The sequence below is a fragment of the Xyrauchen texanus genome, chromosome 3, assembly GCF_025860055.1.
Source record: "Xyrauchen texanus isolate HMW12.3.18 chromosome 3, RBS_HiC_50CHRs, whole genome shotgun sequence".
Taxonomy (NCBI): domain Eukaryota; kingdom Metazoa; phylum Chordata; class Actinopteri; order Cypriniformes; family Catostomidae; genus Xyrauchen; species Xyrauchen texanus.
The window spans coordinates 6,529,622-6,548,339 of record NC_068278.1 but is presented as its reverse complement, the minus strand read 5'-3'; the positions used below and the strand labels follow the sequence as shown (position 1 = coordinate 6,548,339).

The window sequence follows — 18,718 nt, the reverse complement described above, 5'->3', positions numbered from 1 at the left end:
CACTGGACTGACGGGTGTCACTCTTCCTCGTCTGGAGGTTCTGTGGCCGTTTTTATGCCGCTCTCCCCATGCTCACTGAAATTAGAGACAGGTGTTAGACATAATTTGGCTCAGGTGCAAACGCCCTTACCGCTTTTCCCCGGACAGGCACTTCACCACGCCCCGCTGCTACAAACATTTTTTAAATGCAACCAAAATGTGATAATTTGGTTTTAAAATATATATTTTTTATATTAACGCAGTACAAGTCAAACACTCTATCTGCATTGCTAGCAATTTGCCTGTTGCGATCATCTTTTCTTTCTTTTTTTGTGCTGTATCAAAGAAAACACATATAATTAGAATTTCTTTTCATCACTGATGCATCTATAAAATGGCATGCCATCAGCTGGCTAGCAAAAAGAAAATACACTTAATTAAGCTGTCTCTGTTTTCCCACATACTGTAGAATCTTAAAACATTATTTTCTTCAAGAGTCATAACAATGCTCTTTTACATACAAAAACAATTCATATTGACCACTGCTGTCAAGGTCCAAAGAGGAAAAAAATCATCATGAAAATACCATAAAAGTAATCCATGCAACACTAAGCTTTTCAATGACCCCAGAAAGCTTGGACAGTGCACAAGTCATATGGACAACTGTTCTGATGTCTTTATACTGAACCTTTTATAGTGCTTTATAGTATTTGTCCTTTATGAAGCTTGACAGCTCCTGCTCACTATAAACTGTTATTATATGGAATAGAGCTGCTTAAAATATCTATTTTTATGTTCCAAGAAAAAGTAACAGCATTTGAGTTTTGAACGATATAAGGGTGAGTAAATGAGTGAGTAAAAGTACATTTTCCATTTTTATGTGAACCACTACTTTAACAGGTGGCTAATTTTTTGAGACAGACCTGACAAGACATTCTCAAAATAAAATGGTCTCTTATAAAATGAAGATCCTTTGGAGATGTACAAAATTCTAAATTATTTAGAAAATCTTAAATTAATTAATAATATTTTCAATAAAAGATATGACACTAGTCTTAATACTCAATGGAAGCCTTAATCTACAGGTCTAATGTTCTAGTTCTGAGTTCTTAGAGATCTGAGTGATAATAACGCTCTACTTTGTGTTTTATAAATAATTTTCTTAGACAATGCCACGAGAATTTTCTATAAAGTTCCTTCAAATGCTTGCCAAATAACCACATTCAATAAATCCTTTTCAATATACACACATTTTCTCTTTATCTTCTGACACACAAATAATGGCTAGTATTAAAAGTGATTAGATCGACACACACTTTACTTCTACCTGTTGACATTGATTTCGAAAAATGTAATTCATTTATTGAAACACAAAAAAATTAAACCAAAAATATATCTAAATTAAAAGTGCTCTGTAATAAAATTCATACTCCTTCAATGGTCCCTTTTGCAGTGACTTAAACATAATAATAATAATAATAATAAAAGTAAACCGACCTCTAGAAAATGTTACACAAATAACAAAACCAAAAAAAGCAGAGAGGAATATAATCTATGAAAATGCCTTAATAGTTGAACCTCTATACATCTGAGTAGTTCTATTCTACATGAGATATTATAACTCAACAGAGCAAATGAGATGAGATGACAATGCTTCCTAGCAAATACTCTAAAGCTTAATCCCAAAAAGATCACTGAGAGATTGACAGATGTGGACGTAGAGTATATTTGTGTGTGTGTGTGTGTGTGTTCTGTTCTCTGTGGCGTGGGTCAGAGACAAGGACAAATTCCCAGACTTATTGCCTGCAAATTCCTGTGTGCTCATTTGTATGTGTGTGTGACTGTCTGTGTATGTATACGTTTTTGTGTGTGTGTGTACATAGCTATAAAAAAATTTCCCAATAAAGAGCTAAATATGACAAAGCCTTCCTTTGGGAACGTTCAGGGATTTCCTCAATTGGAAATTAAATTCATAAATAAAGCAAATACGTATGTTATGGTAAATAAAGTTAGGTTTAATATATAGTAATTAGCATTGGATTTTAATGTATATAAAAACAATAGAAGACTATGCTATGCTGACATTCAGAAAAAAAGCACAATGATGACAACCGTTATATAAACTTAATATAAAATTAATTATTGATAATTATTGGAAATAAAGAATTGTTACACAAAGTAACAGTTCATTACATTCAGCAATATACTTATTTCATAATTAGGCTGTTTGCGGTTGCTAAACAATGTAACAACTTGCCACATTAATATAGAATGCAAGGTCACAGGTGTGTGTTTATAGTTATTTTACAACAGCTTCGAACATGACTCATTCAAATAGAGTAGAAAATAGCTTGACGGTTGACGTCACAAGGGATTTAAGCTTATGCTGGGTTTAGTGCCTCTGAAAGAGATAAAGACCAAATGAATGTTACAGCTAAACCTAGCAAAGGATTTTTTTACACAAATCGCGAGTATAAAGGCAGATTATCAGTTCTTAAACACTTAGACCTACTTTTCCTCTGTTCCTCATGCAGTGCTATCTTATGGCATCTTAATATATACCACTATAGGGGGTATTTACACTTGATTGCTGCATACGTTTTTACTGATCGGTTTGCTATCCGATTGAATAAGCAATTTCCATTTACACTTGGCCACATCAATGTATGTTCGCCCACCAAATGGAAATAAATTCGTAGAGTTTACTTCCAGGATTATGCTAGTGTTGGGTGAATTTATAGATGTGATTTATTATTTGATTCCAATTGAATTTGCTTGGTGCGCATGTGTCTGTGCGTACTGTGTATTTTTCCCCTCAGGGCTTATCGTAGTAATATGCAACATGCACAGCTGCGCTCATTGTAAGTGTTTAGTGTCAGTTTCGAAGAATTATCAAATAAATGAATAAAAAAGTTCTGTCTCTACAACATGCATCCTTTCTTACTTTATTATTTTGTAACAACTTTAGAGGACCCCACATCTCATACCCAAACACTAATTCAAAAGGCGTAAACTTGGTGGAGTCATTTACAGAGTCCCTAATGCCAAACAGTAAGAAAGGTATGGCTGAATCCCAGTCACATAATAAGTCTTAATCATGGTTTTTAAAGTTTGATGACATCTATCTATCACTCCCTGTGACTGTGGGTGATAGAGTGAAGACACTATCTGTTCGATCCCAAGTTCATGCATGAAAACCTAATACCTGTGTGATCAGCCATAGGTGACTAAACTGCTAGATGCAAAACCTCCTCGCGAAAACACTGGGGATGCCGATCTGCTCCACGCTACTCCAGTCTTGTGCAGCATGGCACTCCATAGGTCGCCACTTACGCATCAATGCTCCATTATGCCAGTATACACCTTCTGCCTTTTTCTTACTCTCTGTCCACGTTATAGTGTTTTCCCTAAGTGATGGCAACCCAGGATCCTGTTTCTGGGCCTCAGCAAGAGCATCCCGGCTGAACTGCTTACAGCCCCCTCAAAATATGTGAGAAAAAAAATCCCCTAACGGCACGACACCATCCATGGAAGAGGACATCTGACTGATTCTCTGTTTCTGCCCAACTGCTGCATCACCCTTAGGCTCTGCAGCCTCGATCACACAAGACTGTGAACGCGTAACCACACATGCTGAAAATACATTTGAAAATTATTTTTCTAGTTTCCCCACCTTATTGAGCTCACATGGGGCGGAACTGACTAGCAGGGTAATACAAACCTGATTTCCTATCAGGTCATTCCCAAGCAGAAGGGTAACCCCTGTCACAGGCAGGGATAGCACCACACCCACCACAACATCACCATTTACAAGGTTAGTGTCACAGGTAAATGTCGGGCAAGGAGGAGGCGTGAACAGTAAACAAAGTTTTAATGTCAAAATCAAACTTAAAACAACATAAAACAATCACAAACACAGACACACATGCAATGCTTCCCTCCTCCTCATCACAGTTAGACTTAAGAAACACTATGTAGGGGTACAGCGCTATACTCCCCTCCAACCCCTTGAATTAGAACTGCAACATTTTCAACAGTTTCAGGAGACAGATCAATTAATCCCTGGAGTAGCAAAGACTGGGTAGCCCCTGTGTCCCTAAGCACAGTTATGGTGACATCTGGCTCTCCTTCTGCCACAGAAACAAAACCCTCTGATACAAACCCACTATAGACAGATGACAGGGCTCCCTAGTCAGACTCTACCTGGGAATTGAGCTCTGTGTCGCTGTAGACACCAAGGTAACTGGGCAATTCTCACGCTCTCTTTGTAGAAGAGGGCAGCATGGTTTTATGTGCGCTTGCTTCTTGCTAAAATGACAAACGACATCCTTACTCAACTTATTAAACACCTGGACCTTGGAGACCCATTTCTCACTGTTCTTATCTTCCCTTCTGGGCATTTCTGCTTCCCGTTTGGGTCCTTGCTGCCTCTAATGTATTAGCTACCACCCATGACTCCTGGTGAACCAGCACATATTTTTCTGAACTCTCTGCCGCAGTGCGAGCATTAGTTATCATCTGATCATTAAAATGAACTGCTAAGTGCTTTGGAATGCTCTCCTAAAACTGTTCTAATACAACCAGCTCCTTCAACTCTTGAAAAGAATATGTTTCTGTTGCTCATAACAACTTGTCAAACAACAACTCCTATTGACGAGCTAAATCCACATATGTTTGACCTGGTTTCAACCTAGCTGTTATAAAATGCTGTCTATATGCCTCAGGCACTAACTCATAGGCCGTCAACACAGCCTGCATAACAGTCTCATAATCTCCACACTAAATGGCATTAAGGGCCACATAGGCCTCTTGAGCCTTACCAGTGAGCTCCATCCTAATAAGGGTGACCCACTCAGGTTCCGGCCACTGGCTCTCTCTAGTGATTCTCTCAAAAGTCTCAAAGAAAATATCCACAGAATCAGAGACAAACTGCACCTCATGCTGCTGCAATTTATTTAGATTATTAACTTTCTCCCGCTCAAACTCCAACCTAGCATGTTCTAACTATAGCTCTTGTTCTTAACTTCTCATATCAGACTCATGTTCCTTTAGAGAGCGAAAGAGAGAGAAAGAAAAAACAACTTGTCACACTAACTAATATATACACTATCGTGCAAAGCTAGATTGTATTAACCTCAATCAGCCTTATGTATCACCTCACCGGCACACAGCATGGCAACAAATGACTTTCATGTTCACAGACCAACCAGCAACAAAATTAGCACTTTTGAACAGGCACTCGCTTCACCACAGCAATTATCTAAAAGCACTTCTGTCACTGCACACATGCAGTAAAACTCTGCGGAAGGTCCAGATACAAAAATGATATCTCCACCACCTATCACATACCACAACTGTATCGAATACACACAACCTATTTACACAACAACAATCACTGTAAAAGAAAGAGGTAGATTGATTCTCATAGAGCCGTATTTCCTTACACTCTTGGCGGGCCGCGTTCCACAGTCAAACCACTGGCTGCGCCCTGTGTGATGCATGCATGTAAGTGACATCATCCGGCTGTTTGGGTGGAGTAAAGTGCACATATGTGGCTTGAACAGCCACATTCATTTACACTTGAGTGTGTTTTGTATGGAATGCGTTGAATTTATATTCATCTCAAATCCATCCTGGAGGGCATTTACACCAATGGCGTGCAGTGCATTAACCAGGTAGCAATCTGATCAGCAAAAATGTATGAAGTGACTAAGTGTAAATACACTTACAAATAGTGTCAGGATTAGCAGAGAATAATGAGGCTCAGGACCCAAATAGTGAGTGAAAATAAACAGGGAATTTATTAATACAAAATAAATAAAAAACAAACCAAAACTCCCACAAGGGTGAAAATACAAAAATAAATTACCCAGAAGAGGGAAAACGGTACTCCAGGCTGGGTCAAAAGGAAACAGGACCGCCCTGACAGGGACTATACAAGCCTGAACTGGCACTGGACAACACACATGAGGAGGCTAAAATATTGAGAGAAATCAAACAACAGGGGACAGGGGACAGGTGAGGCAAATTAACTAATAATAATTCAGTAGTTAATATGTTAATTTAATCTTGTGTTGAAGCAGTAAACGTATTTGGCTTGTTGTCCGTATACTGGAGGGCTTGGGGCTCGAGATTCGACTTGATTACCCCCCTGGACTTTACTTATTTAGATCATTAATCTAGAGAATATGTGGAGATGGGGTGGAGGTGGGATGTCAGGAGAGTTATCACAGGAAGCAGGTAGGCAGTGGCTTATATACTCCTGCTTGCGGGCTGTGATTTGTCAGATTTGTCAGAAAATGCATAGTGTTTTGTTTTGTCCTTTGCATCTGCTAAATGACTACTTAATTGCAAATTAAGGTAGGTGGAAAAGTCAAAGTTTAAGATATGCATTGCATTAGTTCACCTTGGTCTAATGTTCTAGGTTCATTGGTTATTGTTTGTCTCTTTTTTTAATGTATTGTAGGTAAACATGCAGAGGATGTGTTTGGTGAGCTCTTCAATGAGGCCAATACCTTTTACCTACGTGCCAACTCTCTACAGGACCGCATTGACCGACTCACAATCAAGGTCACGCAGTTGGACTCTAGTGTGGAGGAAGGTCAGTCAAAAATGAAGGACCTCAGCAAACCATGAAGTGGTGGTGGCGTTGTGGTCTAAAGCACTAAACTTTTAAGCAGAAGGTTGTCGGTTCGATCCCCACAGCCACCACCATTGTGTCCTTGAGCAAGGCACTTAACTCCAGGTTGCTACAGGGGGATTGTACCTGTTATAAGGGCTCTGTAAGTCTCTTTGTATAAAAGCATCTGCCAAATGCATAAATGTAAATGTAAATTTCCAAGGAGGCCTCAAGATGACTTAATAGTATTTAAAACAAGTTCATAAGCTATAATGTCGACATTGAGGCTGAGGGAGAATCCATATGCAGGAACTTTATTAAACACAGAAAACAAATCAAAGACGCTTGGCAGAGACGTAGTTGATTAAGAAGGCAAAATAGTTGATACACAATAAAGCAGTCCAACAAGGCAAAGAGAAAATGGTAATCCAGAAATCGAAAATGGTAATCCAGAAATCGTAATCCAAAAAGACAGGCACAATGGTCATAACAAGAAGGCAACGAGTAAACAATGGCAAGGAAACTGGCAATACTTCGCAATGTGACATTGGATAAGCATGGCTTTATATATAGTACAAACAGGAAGTCACCACAGAAGAAACGGTTAGTGTCAGTTTTCGGGAGAGGGCTCCCTCTGGTGGTCGGCTAAAGGGATAGCAGCCTCATTTTTAACAATAACATAATAATCTAACTTGCTATAATACATAAAACAAATATAAAAAAACAAGATGTAAACATGTAAACTGACATCATATCTATTTACAACTGTACTGAATAACAAAAACAGTACTGTTTTTACTGAATAACATACACAATTCTCGATAAAAAATTACAAAATTAATTGCGCCCATTAAAGTAATCTATTGACTTTCCTAGTCTCTGCTAATAACATGTGAAAACAAGCAGATTTAACACCATTACAGCAGAAGTACCAGAGGAAATTTCTTGGCCCCTGATAAGGGACCGGGTGTGTAGAATAACGACCTGGCCCCGCCCTCCGCCTGTCACAGTCTTTTTTCAAAATGAGGGGATAAAATAATTTTATTTTGGTACATTGGTAATTGACAGCATGCCACAGAGGCTATCCATATAGTTTAAGTTCTGCTTCACCTAGAATATTCCTTTAGTTGACAGTTAGGTCAACCACACATCAGCATCAAGTTAGTAGCTACCACTGAATTGTTTCAACAGAAGGCCCCTACTAGTTCTTGAGTGATGGGTGATGATGTACTTAGTGTAGTAATCTCACTTTCTCCCATATTGCCATAGTGTCACTTCAGGATATCAATATGCGTAAAGCCTTTAAGAGCTCTACTGTTCAGGACCAGCAAGTGGTGACAAAGAGCAGCATTCCAAACCCCATTGCAGAGACGTACAACACCACAGATAAACCACCACCTCTCAACATACTCTCTGCCTACAGGTGTGTGTGTGTGTGTGTGTGTGTGTGTTCGTTCTTTTTATGATAGATATGTCCCAAAAAAGTTATGTCCTAAAAAGTAGTAAGCTTATTTTAAAGTGATAATGTGTGTTGCTGTGTTTTTTTGTTCTATGCAGGGATGATCATATTGATGGACTTAAGTTCTACACAGACCCCTCATATTTCTTTGACTTGTGGAAGGAGAAAATGCTTCAAGACACAGAAGACAAGAGGAAAGTGAAGAGAAAACAGAGGGTAATACAACTTTCAGTTCATGTAGAAAATTTGGTAACTTTGTAACACTTAACATTAATGTTCCCTTTGTTAAGGGTTTATAAAGGTGTTCCTTAATGAATAATAAGTGATTCAAATGTATTATAAATCATTGATATGCAGTTATAACTACATGAATAAAAAGGGTAGCTTTCATGCAATACATGTCAAAAATTGTTATCAAGCATTTATAATATGTGAGATAAAATTGCTTGAAATTCACCCTTTTTATATTTTTTTATAAATACGTATGTAAATGTAAATGAGACCTTATTCACTCTAGCGCCATCTTTGATTTTTAATGGGAATGACGAGGCTGTGAGGGATAGAATACTTCTCTTAACAATGGCATAAACGGTATAAAGTTGAATAAAGCTCCTAGATCACATATGATTTTCCACAGCTCATGTTGTCTGGAGTTTTTTGTATAATGAATGTTCTTTGATGACAGATATTTTTTCAATGTTTTGCCCATGGATCCAAAAACAATTTAAACTGCAGTACAGCCCCTTGGAGGTAGATGGCGCTAGCGTAAATAAGGTCTATTGTCAGTCATTAATGAAGTCCTCTGAAGGGAACATTAATGTAAAGTGATACTGGTAACTTTCATTTTAAAGCAGGTGGCTTTTGTATATGCAAATACTTCTCTTAAAGCCAGTCAAGAACATGTCCAGATTATATTTCACCTCAAATTTAAAAGACATAAACAAGAAATTGTATTTTTGCAGAAAGAAAATGAAGCCTAAGAGATTTGTATTCTGACATAAAAAAAATTTTAATCATAATTGAGCACATTTTTGTGTTAAGATTGTTTATGTGCAGTTAGAGCTATTCTTTCTATCCATCTCTTTGTCTGTCTGTCTGTCTGTGTGGTAATTGCCTAGCAACAACACAGAACGCCCTAGACCTAACTTCAAAACATTTTAAAAACCATTTGAAACTTTCAAGGTGGACTTTGCCAAGCCAACATGCAAAGTTTGTCTTGAGGAAGTTTACTTTTTCAGTTTTAAAACAATTTATCTCTCTCATTATACATACTGAGTCTCTCGTACATCAACACACTCACACAGGAGCAGAAGCGCTGTGTTGATGGTACGTTGCCACGTGAGGTGAAGAAGGTTCGTAAGGCTCATAACCGCAGGCAAGAGTGGAACGTGATGGCATTTGACAAAGAGCTGCGGCCGGACCATCGACATCATCATACACTTCACAGGGGTATATCGTCAGAGGGCTCGCTGTCTCCAGAGGGCAGGTCTGTTTACATGCTACTCCCAACCTTCAGTTCAGATTTCTTATATAATCACATAAATAAGAATGCTGTGATCTATGAAAGCATACTAATCCTTGATGGTATTATTTGAAACTTACCACACTTAAAATGTATGACATTAATTGCATTAGATACAAAGTTGCATTTGCAAACAAATGATGCTAGACCTTTTCTCAGAACTAACTCAGAACTAGTCGTTTTTACAGTGACTTTTCGTGAATGTACTGTATGTACTGAACCAGAATGTTTTAAATCTAGAAAGTGTTACAGTCCTTTTTGTCTTAATTTGAAACTGTATTCTCATTTTTTATTTTTTTTTATCATTTTAATTTAACCAACATCTTTTTGTGAATTGTTTTGCTTGAAAAGTGTTCTTGTGCTATTTTTCTCTAAAATAAATGTCTCTTGGTTTGATATTAATACAATGTTACACGAGCAAGAGAGCTGTATGTCCAGCTATCAGCAGAGCAGGTTATCACAGATGTGCTGATAGATGGACAACACAGCACAATTGTGAGTGTGATATTGCTTTTATACAAAAGTCAGAAGAACAAATAAATAAATAAATAGGGAAAAACTAAAGCTTTCACAAAAACACTGTTGTGTGTGGAACTACTTTCTTACTCCACAAGATCAGCTTTTGCGAGTTGGAAAGATACGCCCAAGCCTCAGTTACTAATTCAAAAATGTCACTTTAGTACTAGTAACCACAGTTTCTAACACGTTATTGTAGATACATGGATGTGTGTATGAGAGAGAGAGAGAGAGAGAGAGTGACTGAACATGTGATTACCTGCATCTGTTACTGTGATGAACATGTTGCAGCTGTTTGTTTAACTCTATTCCTTAGCTGTAGTGTGGTAGTAATCCATACAGATCATTGATTGATGCTGCAATACATGCTATCGGAATTATCCCACAAGTATTTCACTAAAGTGTTTTGTTGTAGGAGTGAAAACATGGAGAATGGCAGTTTTATTCTTGTATGTTTCTTGGGGAACTCACTGACAGAAAGTGTTCTTTCCTCTGTCATGTAGAAAGTTTATGTATTCTCCCAACTCAGAAACTTGTATCAGGCAGGCACCTTGCTTGTTTGATTACTCTGTCTGTTGCGACTCTTAGCTGTGATCGGCAGTAAAACCGAAGCTGTTAGTTTACCACTATTTCTCAGCTATTGTGTACAGTCATAGTAATCTGTGTGATGAATGAGTAAGAGAAAATTACAGATGACTTCAAATAAATTTGCGCACTGAGTTGCACACAGTTTGTCAACATCAGCTCAACTCGCTCATAGAACAAGATGGTGTTGTGTCACTGCCTGCTGGCTCAAATCTGTAATGCCACAGGGATGAATGAAAATTCACACATCTGGCTGCTCTTTTAGGTTAGGAAAACATCCAGAAACACGTGCAGAATGGCACAAACAGTAAAACATCCAAGTGCTGATGGTGTGAGCTATAAGCCCTCTTGGAACACCTCTCATCCAATCAGATTTGAGGACAAGAACTAACTGTTGTATAATTTGTTGCCTAATGCAATGACATTCGTACAGTTTTAAGTGTGTCTTAAGTATTTAAATTTTTTGGGGGGCCACTGTATATTGTGGAACCTGAAAATATTGGACCCCTTATAAACATGTTTCATTTAGTACAATTAAGTGTTGCATATTTTTATAAAGAAATAAAAAATGATATCTAAATCTCTGAGGTTCAGATCCTCCATAACTCCTCATGTTTAGCATTCATATTTTTCTGTTTAACAGACTACATGATCCAGACTTCCCTGTCCCAGTGTGTCATGCTCCAGTTCTAGCAAGGCACATACACACACAGCCACATCCTTTGATGCCTGTGGAGACAGCTTCCTCTAGTGCTAATGGAGGGATAGAACATGAGTACCACAGCATCGGAGGACCGATAGGGGTGGGTGTGAGTGCTGCCGTGGGTTATAGAGTGGGCACACTCAATCGAACACACCCACCTCCTCCGCAGTATCTGCCCACTGAAAGTGGAGTCAATGGAAACATCAGCCTGCCACCAACAGACTATGGGTAATAAACTGAATGTTGTAGTTTGGTGTCAGCGTGTTTGTCAGAATGTCCCAGCAAAAAGACCAGCTTAGCCCCTTGAATTTCTATGCTTGTTTATGCTGATTAGTGCTGGTCCATCTCAGCCTCAGACGGCATGCCCAGGGAACAGCCACAGTCAGTCTGGAATGCATGACCATCTGATGAATTCCAGTCTGATTTCCTTGCTTTTATCAAACTTTCGAAAGTCGGGATGCACCAGTTTGCCTGAAAACATTGTTGTGTTTACATGGTACCAAGCTGAGCACTTTTGAGAAGATATTAATCACTGGATTTACCAAAATTAATAAAATCTTTCTTTTCTTGCAGATCTTGAAAAAACATTTTGTTAAATGCACTTAGGTTGAGTCTGAGAAATTGACTCTTATATCAAATATACCTCATATATTGTTTGCTTAAGCTTATGTTGAATAAATAATATTACAAGTTGAAATAAAAAATTTTATTTCACATCCAAAGTTAAGTTAACACAATTTTATTACAGTTATGACATGTCAGTGTTAACAATGTGTCAGACTTAACATGACATTAAAAACTGCCAGCTTCTTTGTACTACTATATTCCATTCATTGAAAGTCATTATTACTGTACTATGATTAAACTAAAATGGACCTAAATATCGAACAATAATGTATTTAATATTACATACTGCATATGCATTATATGAATCTAAAATTTAACTTTTAGTGTGAATAGCCCCTTATTAACATAACATAGCACTAAGTAAAGTTTATCTAAGGCCAGTTTCACACAACAGCAGAATATGGTTGGCAGTTCTGTATTTGAGTGCTTAATACAATTGCATTCACACAAAGTTTGGTTATTTACAAGAGTGACAACGGCATTTTATAACCAAAGTGACACCTGTAAATTTTCAGGATTCACAACCGCATTTTCGACAAACCCATGCTTTGTGAATGCAGAGTAATGGGGTTTTTTTGTATAATGAATTTACAAAGGAGGGGAACCAGGGCAACTTTAATATTTTACTACAAAACAGTTTTCAGAGCCTGAAATTTTGTGCGGGATTATGGCTATTGTGCATTCTTTCTTTCTATGTAAATTAGGCTTATTATAGATTGCGCTTTATTAAAAATAACTGTGCTATTTGCCTAACACAATTTACAACATGCTATTAACGCATAAGGAATGTAGGCGGTAAACAGAATTTTTATTTCAAGAGATATTTGTGTACATTTTCTATTGATCATGGCACTTGTAATTCATCAAATAATGATCAAATGATGGAGAAGAGTGTTATAACTTGGTATATCCATATGTGCCATGTAGTCAAGTGCACTTTGGGCATGGACATGAGTGTGTCAGATTGCAGTGGTCTTCTGCATCCTTCGCTAAATAGCGCTCAGATCTGACATGCAAGATTGAAATTGCGTGTGCAAATTGCATTCTGCACATATTTTGTATGTTTGTTCATGCTGTTGCCTGATATGCATAATTATTTTAATTGAATTGGGCACTAAACCAGCACAGACAGCACATGCTAATAAACCTTTACAGGACACAATTCATTCTTAGTGAATTCACCCCAAAAAGTCTAAACACATTTCCTCAAATCTTTGATTGAGGACACGGCTGTGCAATTATTTAAATTATTTCTGAAAGTCCACACCAGTCTATTATTGTGGTATCAACTATTTCATTTATACCCACCCCTAAACATTACATAAAAACTATTTTATGTAATACCTATGTTCTGTTAGTGGGTGGCTGTTGGCTAGAATAGGACACCATGTAAGCATAAAAAAAACTGTCTATCATATACTGTCTATCAATGCTGGTCTTTTCTGCAGGGGTGTCTCTGTAAATTACTTATAAGCTCCTTTCATTTGGAAATGACATACAAGATTCCAAATAAGGTATCACACCTTTACAAATTCTCTTTTTCTCTGTTTTAGTATGATGGAGTATTATGCTAGTTCAGGGCCGCCTCCTCCTCCTTTGGGTCCCCTTATTCCATCTGCACAGACAGCTTTTGCCTCACCTCCAGCGGGCCTGGCTCCTGCTCATCCTGGATCAGTCACCTCAGCCTTCCACTATCCTTTTCCACCTGTTCCACCTTCTGGACCTGCTTTAGCCCCTCCTCCTGAAGGTCCACCACCTCCCCCAGCTCTTCCCATACCTCCTCATCCAGTAGCATTTGGAGAAGTACGGAGACAAGATCTGCAGCCTATCACAGATCCACGCAGTGACCTGCTCTCCGCAATACGCATGGGTGAGCCGACTGTATTTGTGCACTTATATTTTATGTATTTTGTATACAGCATTAGTTGAGTTTTGTCCACTTCATTGATTTTACTGTTTTTATTTATGATTAACTATAATGATTTATTATATAACACTTTAGATTTAATGTAGTCTGTAGTTTCATCTAGAAAATCATCTTTCAAACTGACCACATTTACATGCACATCTTTTTCCATATTCATCAATATTCCAAAGTCGATTTTCTGGTTAAGCTTTTATTCCAAAAGAGCTTTACATGCTGTACAGCTACTGGAATATTCCTACAGACATCAGGTCTATTTCAAAACCTAGTGCGCTGCCTCGCTTCCTCCTGCCTAAATAGGCAGTGGCCCTCTGTTGTAGCATTCTAACTGAAATGGAGCCTCATATGTGACTGATTTGGAACATTTTAAATTGGTGGCAAATCTGCACACCATACCAACAGCGCTCCTCGTGCATAGTGCACAGGAGACACGACTTGTAAGGGTGTAAATGCATTCCCCCACCGTCTGCTCCTTGCCCTCCTGCTCCGCTGGCATCCCGATGGTCTCAGATATTGCTTTTATACCATAGTTCAATGAACAAGTATATGAGTAAGGAAAACCAGAGTGTCTTAAAAACTCTCGTGTGTCCAACTAATTTTGTATGCCACAGATTCAGGATTTTGCTGAGAAACTGCCAAAGCTGCAGTTTGAAAGTGTCATCCAAACCTTCGTTACTTATTCAAAAACATCAATTAAGGAATTAAAATCCTCACCTCTATCTCTCTGTACTGCTCTCATACTCTAGTTTAGAATGCAACAAACACAAGCGGAGTAATACAAATAGCAAGCGAAGGCCGTAACTAACTGTGGTATAACAATGAATATTCTGTTAAGTGGATATTCCAAAGAATGTTTTTCTTGACCCATAATTGCAGTATATCCAAAATACAGGCACATGCCAGCTGTCATATTCTGATTTGGGCGGCTGTGGCTCAGTTGGTTGAGCGGGTTGGCCACTAATCGCAGGGTTCGAATCCCGGCCCACACAACTCCACATGCTGAAGTGTCCTTGGGCAAGACACTGAACGCCAAGTTATGGCAGGCTAGCACCTTGCATAGCAGCTCTGCCACCATTGGTGTATGAATGTGTGTGAATGGGTGAATGAGACACAGTGTAAAGCGCTTTGAATACCGTTAAGGTTAAAAAGGCGCTATATAAGTGCAGAACATTTACCATTTCTAGAAATTCGGATTTCCAATGACTCATATCCGATTAATATCAGAATATTCTTGAGCACGCAAACATGGTCAATGTTGATAACCAGATAAAAGCTTATGACTAATTAATCGATTTCAATTGTCTTAGTTATTTAAACTGAATTTTAAGTACTCATTTAACATGTAATTTAAAAGTCATATTTATTGGTTTCATTGTTTAATCACAAACTCTGTTTATGTACAATTTGTACTTTTATGTTAATATTTTAAGATTGTCCAGCCGTTGTCTCTGCAGAAAACAAGTTAGTCCAGTTTATACAGTACATGTGTATTTTCTTGCATTCATTGTTTGTGTGTGTGTGTGTGTGTGTGTGTGTGTGCGTGTGTGCGTGCGTGTGTGTGTGTGTGTGTGTGTGTGTATGTGTGAGCGTGTATTTATCACTTTGTGGGGACCAAATGTCCCCATAAGGATAGTAAAACCCGAAATTTTTGACCTTGTGGGGACATTTTGTCGGTCCCCATGAGGAAAACAGCTTATAAATCATACTAAATTATATTTTTTGAAAATGTAAAAATGCAGAAAGTTTTCTGTGAGGGTTAGGTTTAGGGGTAGGGTTAGGTTTAGGGGATAGAATATAAAGTTTGTACAGTATAAAAACCATTATGTCTATGGAAAGTCCCCATAAAACATGGAAACACAACATGAGTGTGTGTGTGTGTGTGTGTGTGTGTGTTCAGGCATCCAGCTGAAGAAAGTCCAGGAGCAGCAGGAACAGCAGGCTAAAAGAGAGCCAGTGGGGAATGATGTGGCCACTATACTCTCCCGCCGCATTGCTGTGGAGTACAGCGACTCAGAAGATGACTCAGAATTCGATGAGAATGAGTGGTCTGACTGATCACAGTCAAACACACATGCACGCAGACCATTTTATATACTGTTCCTGTGCAAATGATGTATGGAGTCAGTCCTCTTAAATATAAAAGCACAAACACTTTCACTCTCACACACAGTAAGGTACAAATGTCTGAGATGACTGGTGAAAATGCTTTTTCCACTTGAGAATGTTTTTCCATCACAAATGATATTAACAGCATGACCGTTTCAATGAAAAGCTGGCCAAGCAAAGAAATCTACAATTGATTAGTGACCTAGAAATCTTAAATAGCATCTTGAATATTTATTAGGATTTGTTTTTTTTTAATGGGATTAAAAAAGGTTTTGAACCAACTGTATATAGTTTAGGATTAAAAATGACTTCTTAAACAACAGATGCTTATGTAATGTAGATGTGAGCTGTGAACAAACATCATGCATTCAAAAAGGCCTAATGTCCAAGTTGTAGCTGAGGCCTGATTTTTAAAGGCTTTTGGATTAAATCTGTACAGAAAATAATAATTATTCATAATTTCTAGATTCAAAATCTAGAGTAAGTAATCGAGGTACTGTAAGAACTTAACACGACCTGCAAAGGTGTTGTAGCAGTATTTTTACCCTTTTTAAACAATGGCACAGTCATTATTTAATGATCTGCGAATGTGCAAAATTCATGATTATTTATTATGTATGTTTTTATTTCTGTTCCACAGCTTGTACCAAGAAATGTTTGTGTGGACAAAATCTGTGTTAACAATGCATTATGATGAGCAAAGCTCCCATGTGTCTGAACTCTCTCTTCTCTCTCAATCTTTCTCGCTTTCTTTCTCTACTCCTGCAGATATTTAAATGTAGTCTTATCCTGTATCATTAAACGCTTTTCAAATTCCATGCCTTCTTTTCCTTGTTTTAAACAATACTTATTTGGGCTGTATTAAAAAATGAATTTATATGCCATTCAACAATAAATGTCCAAGCAGAATTATGACAGTATTTACCATTAACCATTTTTCCCAATGGGAATGGCCTACATGCTGAATTCTGAGCATTGTTGGAGCATGCGCATTACACAAATTGAATTGTGAAATGCAAAAAAAATATTTTCTTAATTAGTATTTTTGTCTTATTGTAATGTAAAAAAATAACCTCAACATCTTTAACATATTTGAGAACCAGAATGATAAGATATTACTTCTATCTTGATATAAGTCTAGCAAAATGTAATGGGGTGTATGCTTAAAACAAGAAAAAACGATTTAGCAATGGGGTAAAAACAATACAAACTAGTTTTCCCTTTTAATCAAGTTTTTCATATTACCCCATCTTACCCCAAATAGTTATTATAATTTTTTTTTATACATAAACATTACTAAAATGTTTTCGATTTCTCTGAAAACGAGACACAATTAAGTTGCAGTGTATGGCTACTGTTAGTGCATGGTGTATAATAGGTGCACACAGTAAATCTTTGTTGATGGATGGTGGAAGGCACTTGCAATGGAAGTGAATGGGACCAGTCCATGAACATTAATATACACACTGTTTCAAAATTATAGCCACGAGACAAGAAATGATACATGTTAACATGATTTTAGTGTGAAAAATCACTGACTAATCTTATCTGTCTACAGTTATATCCAATAATACAACTTTGTTGTCATAATGACATCACTCCAGTAAGCAATTTATCACACTTAAATAATTTATCACATTTAAACATGTATAATGTTTATGTCTCGTGTTCTGGCTATACATTTAAAACAATGTGAATGTTAACTTTTACATACTGGCCTCATTCACTTCCACCGTAAGTGCCTTACTGTAACCAGTCCGCGATTCTTGCTTCTTTTTTTATAAATAAGAGACAGGTCAGATTTATTTTCTGTGTTAATCAAGATTATGCCACAAACCTGAAAAATTCCTTTAATTTACTCATAATTTAACACATTTACATTGACAGCTCTACCATAAATGTTTGTTCTTCCTTATGACCTGCTTGAAGGCAACGGAATTTCAAAAATGTCAAGATTCTCAGAAGTGATTGTGGTGATTGATATGATTACTGTTACTATTCTCTATCTGCAGGTAGACTTAATTTCCCCTCCCCATTTTCAAAAGTATTTTCGTCTTTTAGAAATCTAAACAGGTCGACTTTTTTCAATAAATTAATTTGATTGTTCCAGGAACAAACCAAATTTAGCTTGTCTCTTTATCTAAACTGGCTTTGCTTATTACATCATTCTCAGTTAAGAACTAAATCAAGGCTTCTTAATATGACACTAGGAAAGGTCAGGAAATGTATTCTGGATATTCACTATTGAAGTTCTTTCTGATTTAAGACCTAGAAATGTAGCGTTGTCTGAGCACAATAGCTGGGGATTACAACCTTTTAATGATTCAAACCCACCGTTGGGTCTATTGTAGGGCTCCTGAATGGGATAAGTTAACAAACCACAAAAGCGTCATTAATGCTAACCTTTTTCACAACCCCAGACATGTCACATACTTTACATATTTTTGGTATTCAGATTTTCTGGCTAAAATGTAAGTTGATACAAATGTGGTTAAGTTTAATGTTTTGCCTCTTAGCTTGATTTGCATAGTCCTTTTAAGGTGTTGTATGAAGACTAAGCATACTGTAAAATGATGAAGTGATAGAATAAGAGAATACTCACATAATCCAATGCACGCAAGGACGTTTTTATGAGCGTGTTTTTATCTTGCTGACATTTTCAGTTAATATAAATATTT

At 37.4% G+C, this 18,718-nt stretch overlaps 1 protein-coding gene across 2 annotated transcripts in view; it reads left to right on the top strand.

Moving 5' to 3' along the window:
- The window catches only part of wasf3a (WASP family member 3a), a 31,351-nt gene extending 14,522 nt beyond the window's left edge, over nucleotides 1-16,829 (top strand). For both annotated transcript variants that reach the window (XM_052094069.1, XM_052094076.1), the window contains exons 3-9: nucleotides 6,446-6,580; nucleotides 7,868-8,021; nucleotides 8,156-8,273; nucleotides 9,362-9,543; nucleotides 11,324-11,611; nucleotides 13,564-13,880; nucleotides 15,832-16,829. In XM_052094069.1, the coding sequence (XP_051950029.1) occupies nucleotides 6,446-6,580; nucleotides 7,868-8,021; nucleotides 8,156-8,273; nucleotides 9,362-9,543; nucleotides 11,324-11,611; nucleotides 13,564-13,880; nucleotides 15,832-15,989 (1,352 nt within the window). In that variant the 3' untranslated portion in view covers nucleotides 15,990-16,829. The remainder of the gene's footprint in view (nucleotides 1-6,445; nucleotides 6,581-7,867; nucleotides 8,022-8,155; nucleotides 8,274-9,361; nucleotides 9,544-11,323; nucleotides 11,612-13,563; nucleotides 13,881-15,831) is intronic.
- The last annotated feature ends 1,889 nt before the right edge of the window (nucleotides 16,830-18,718 follow it).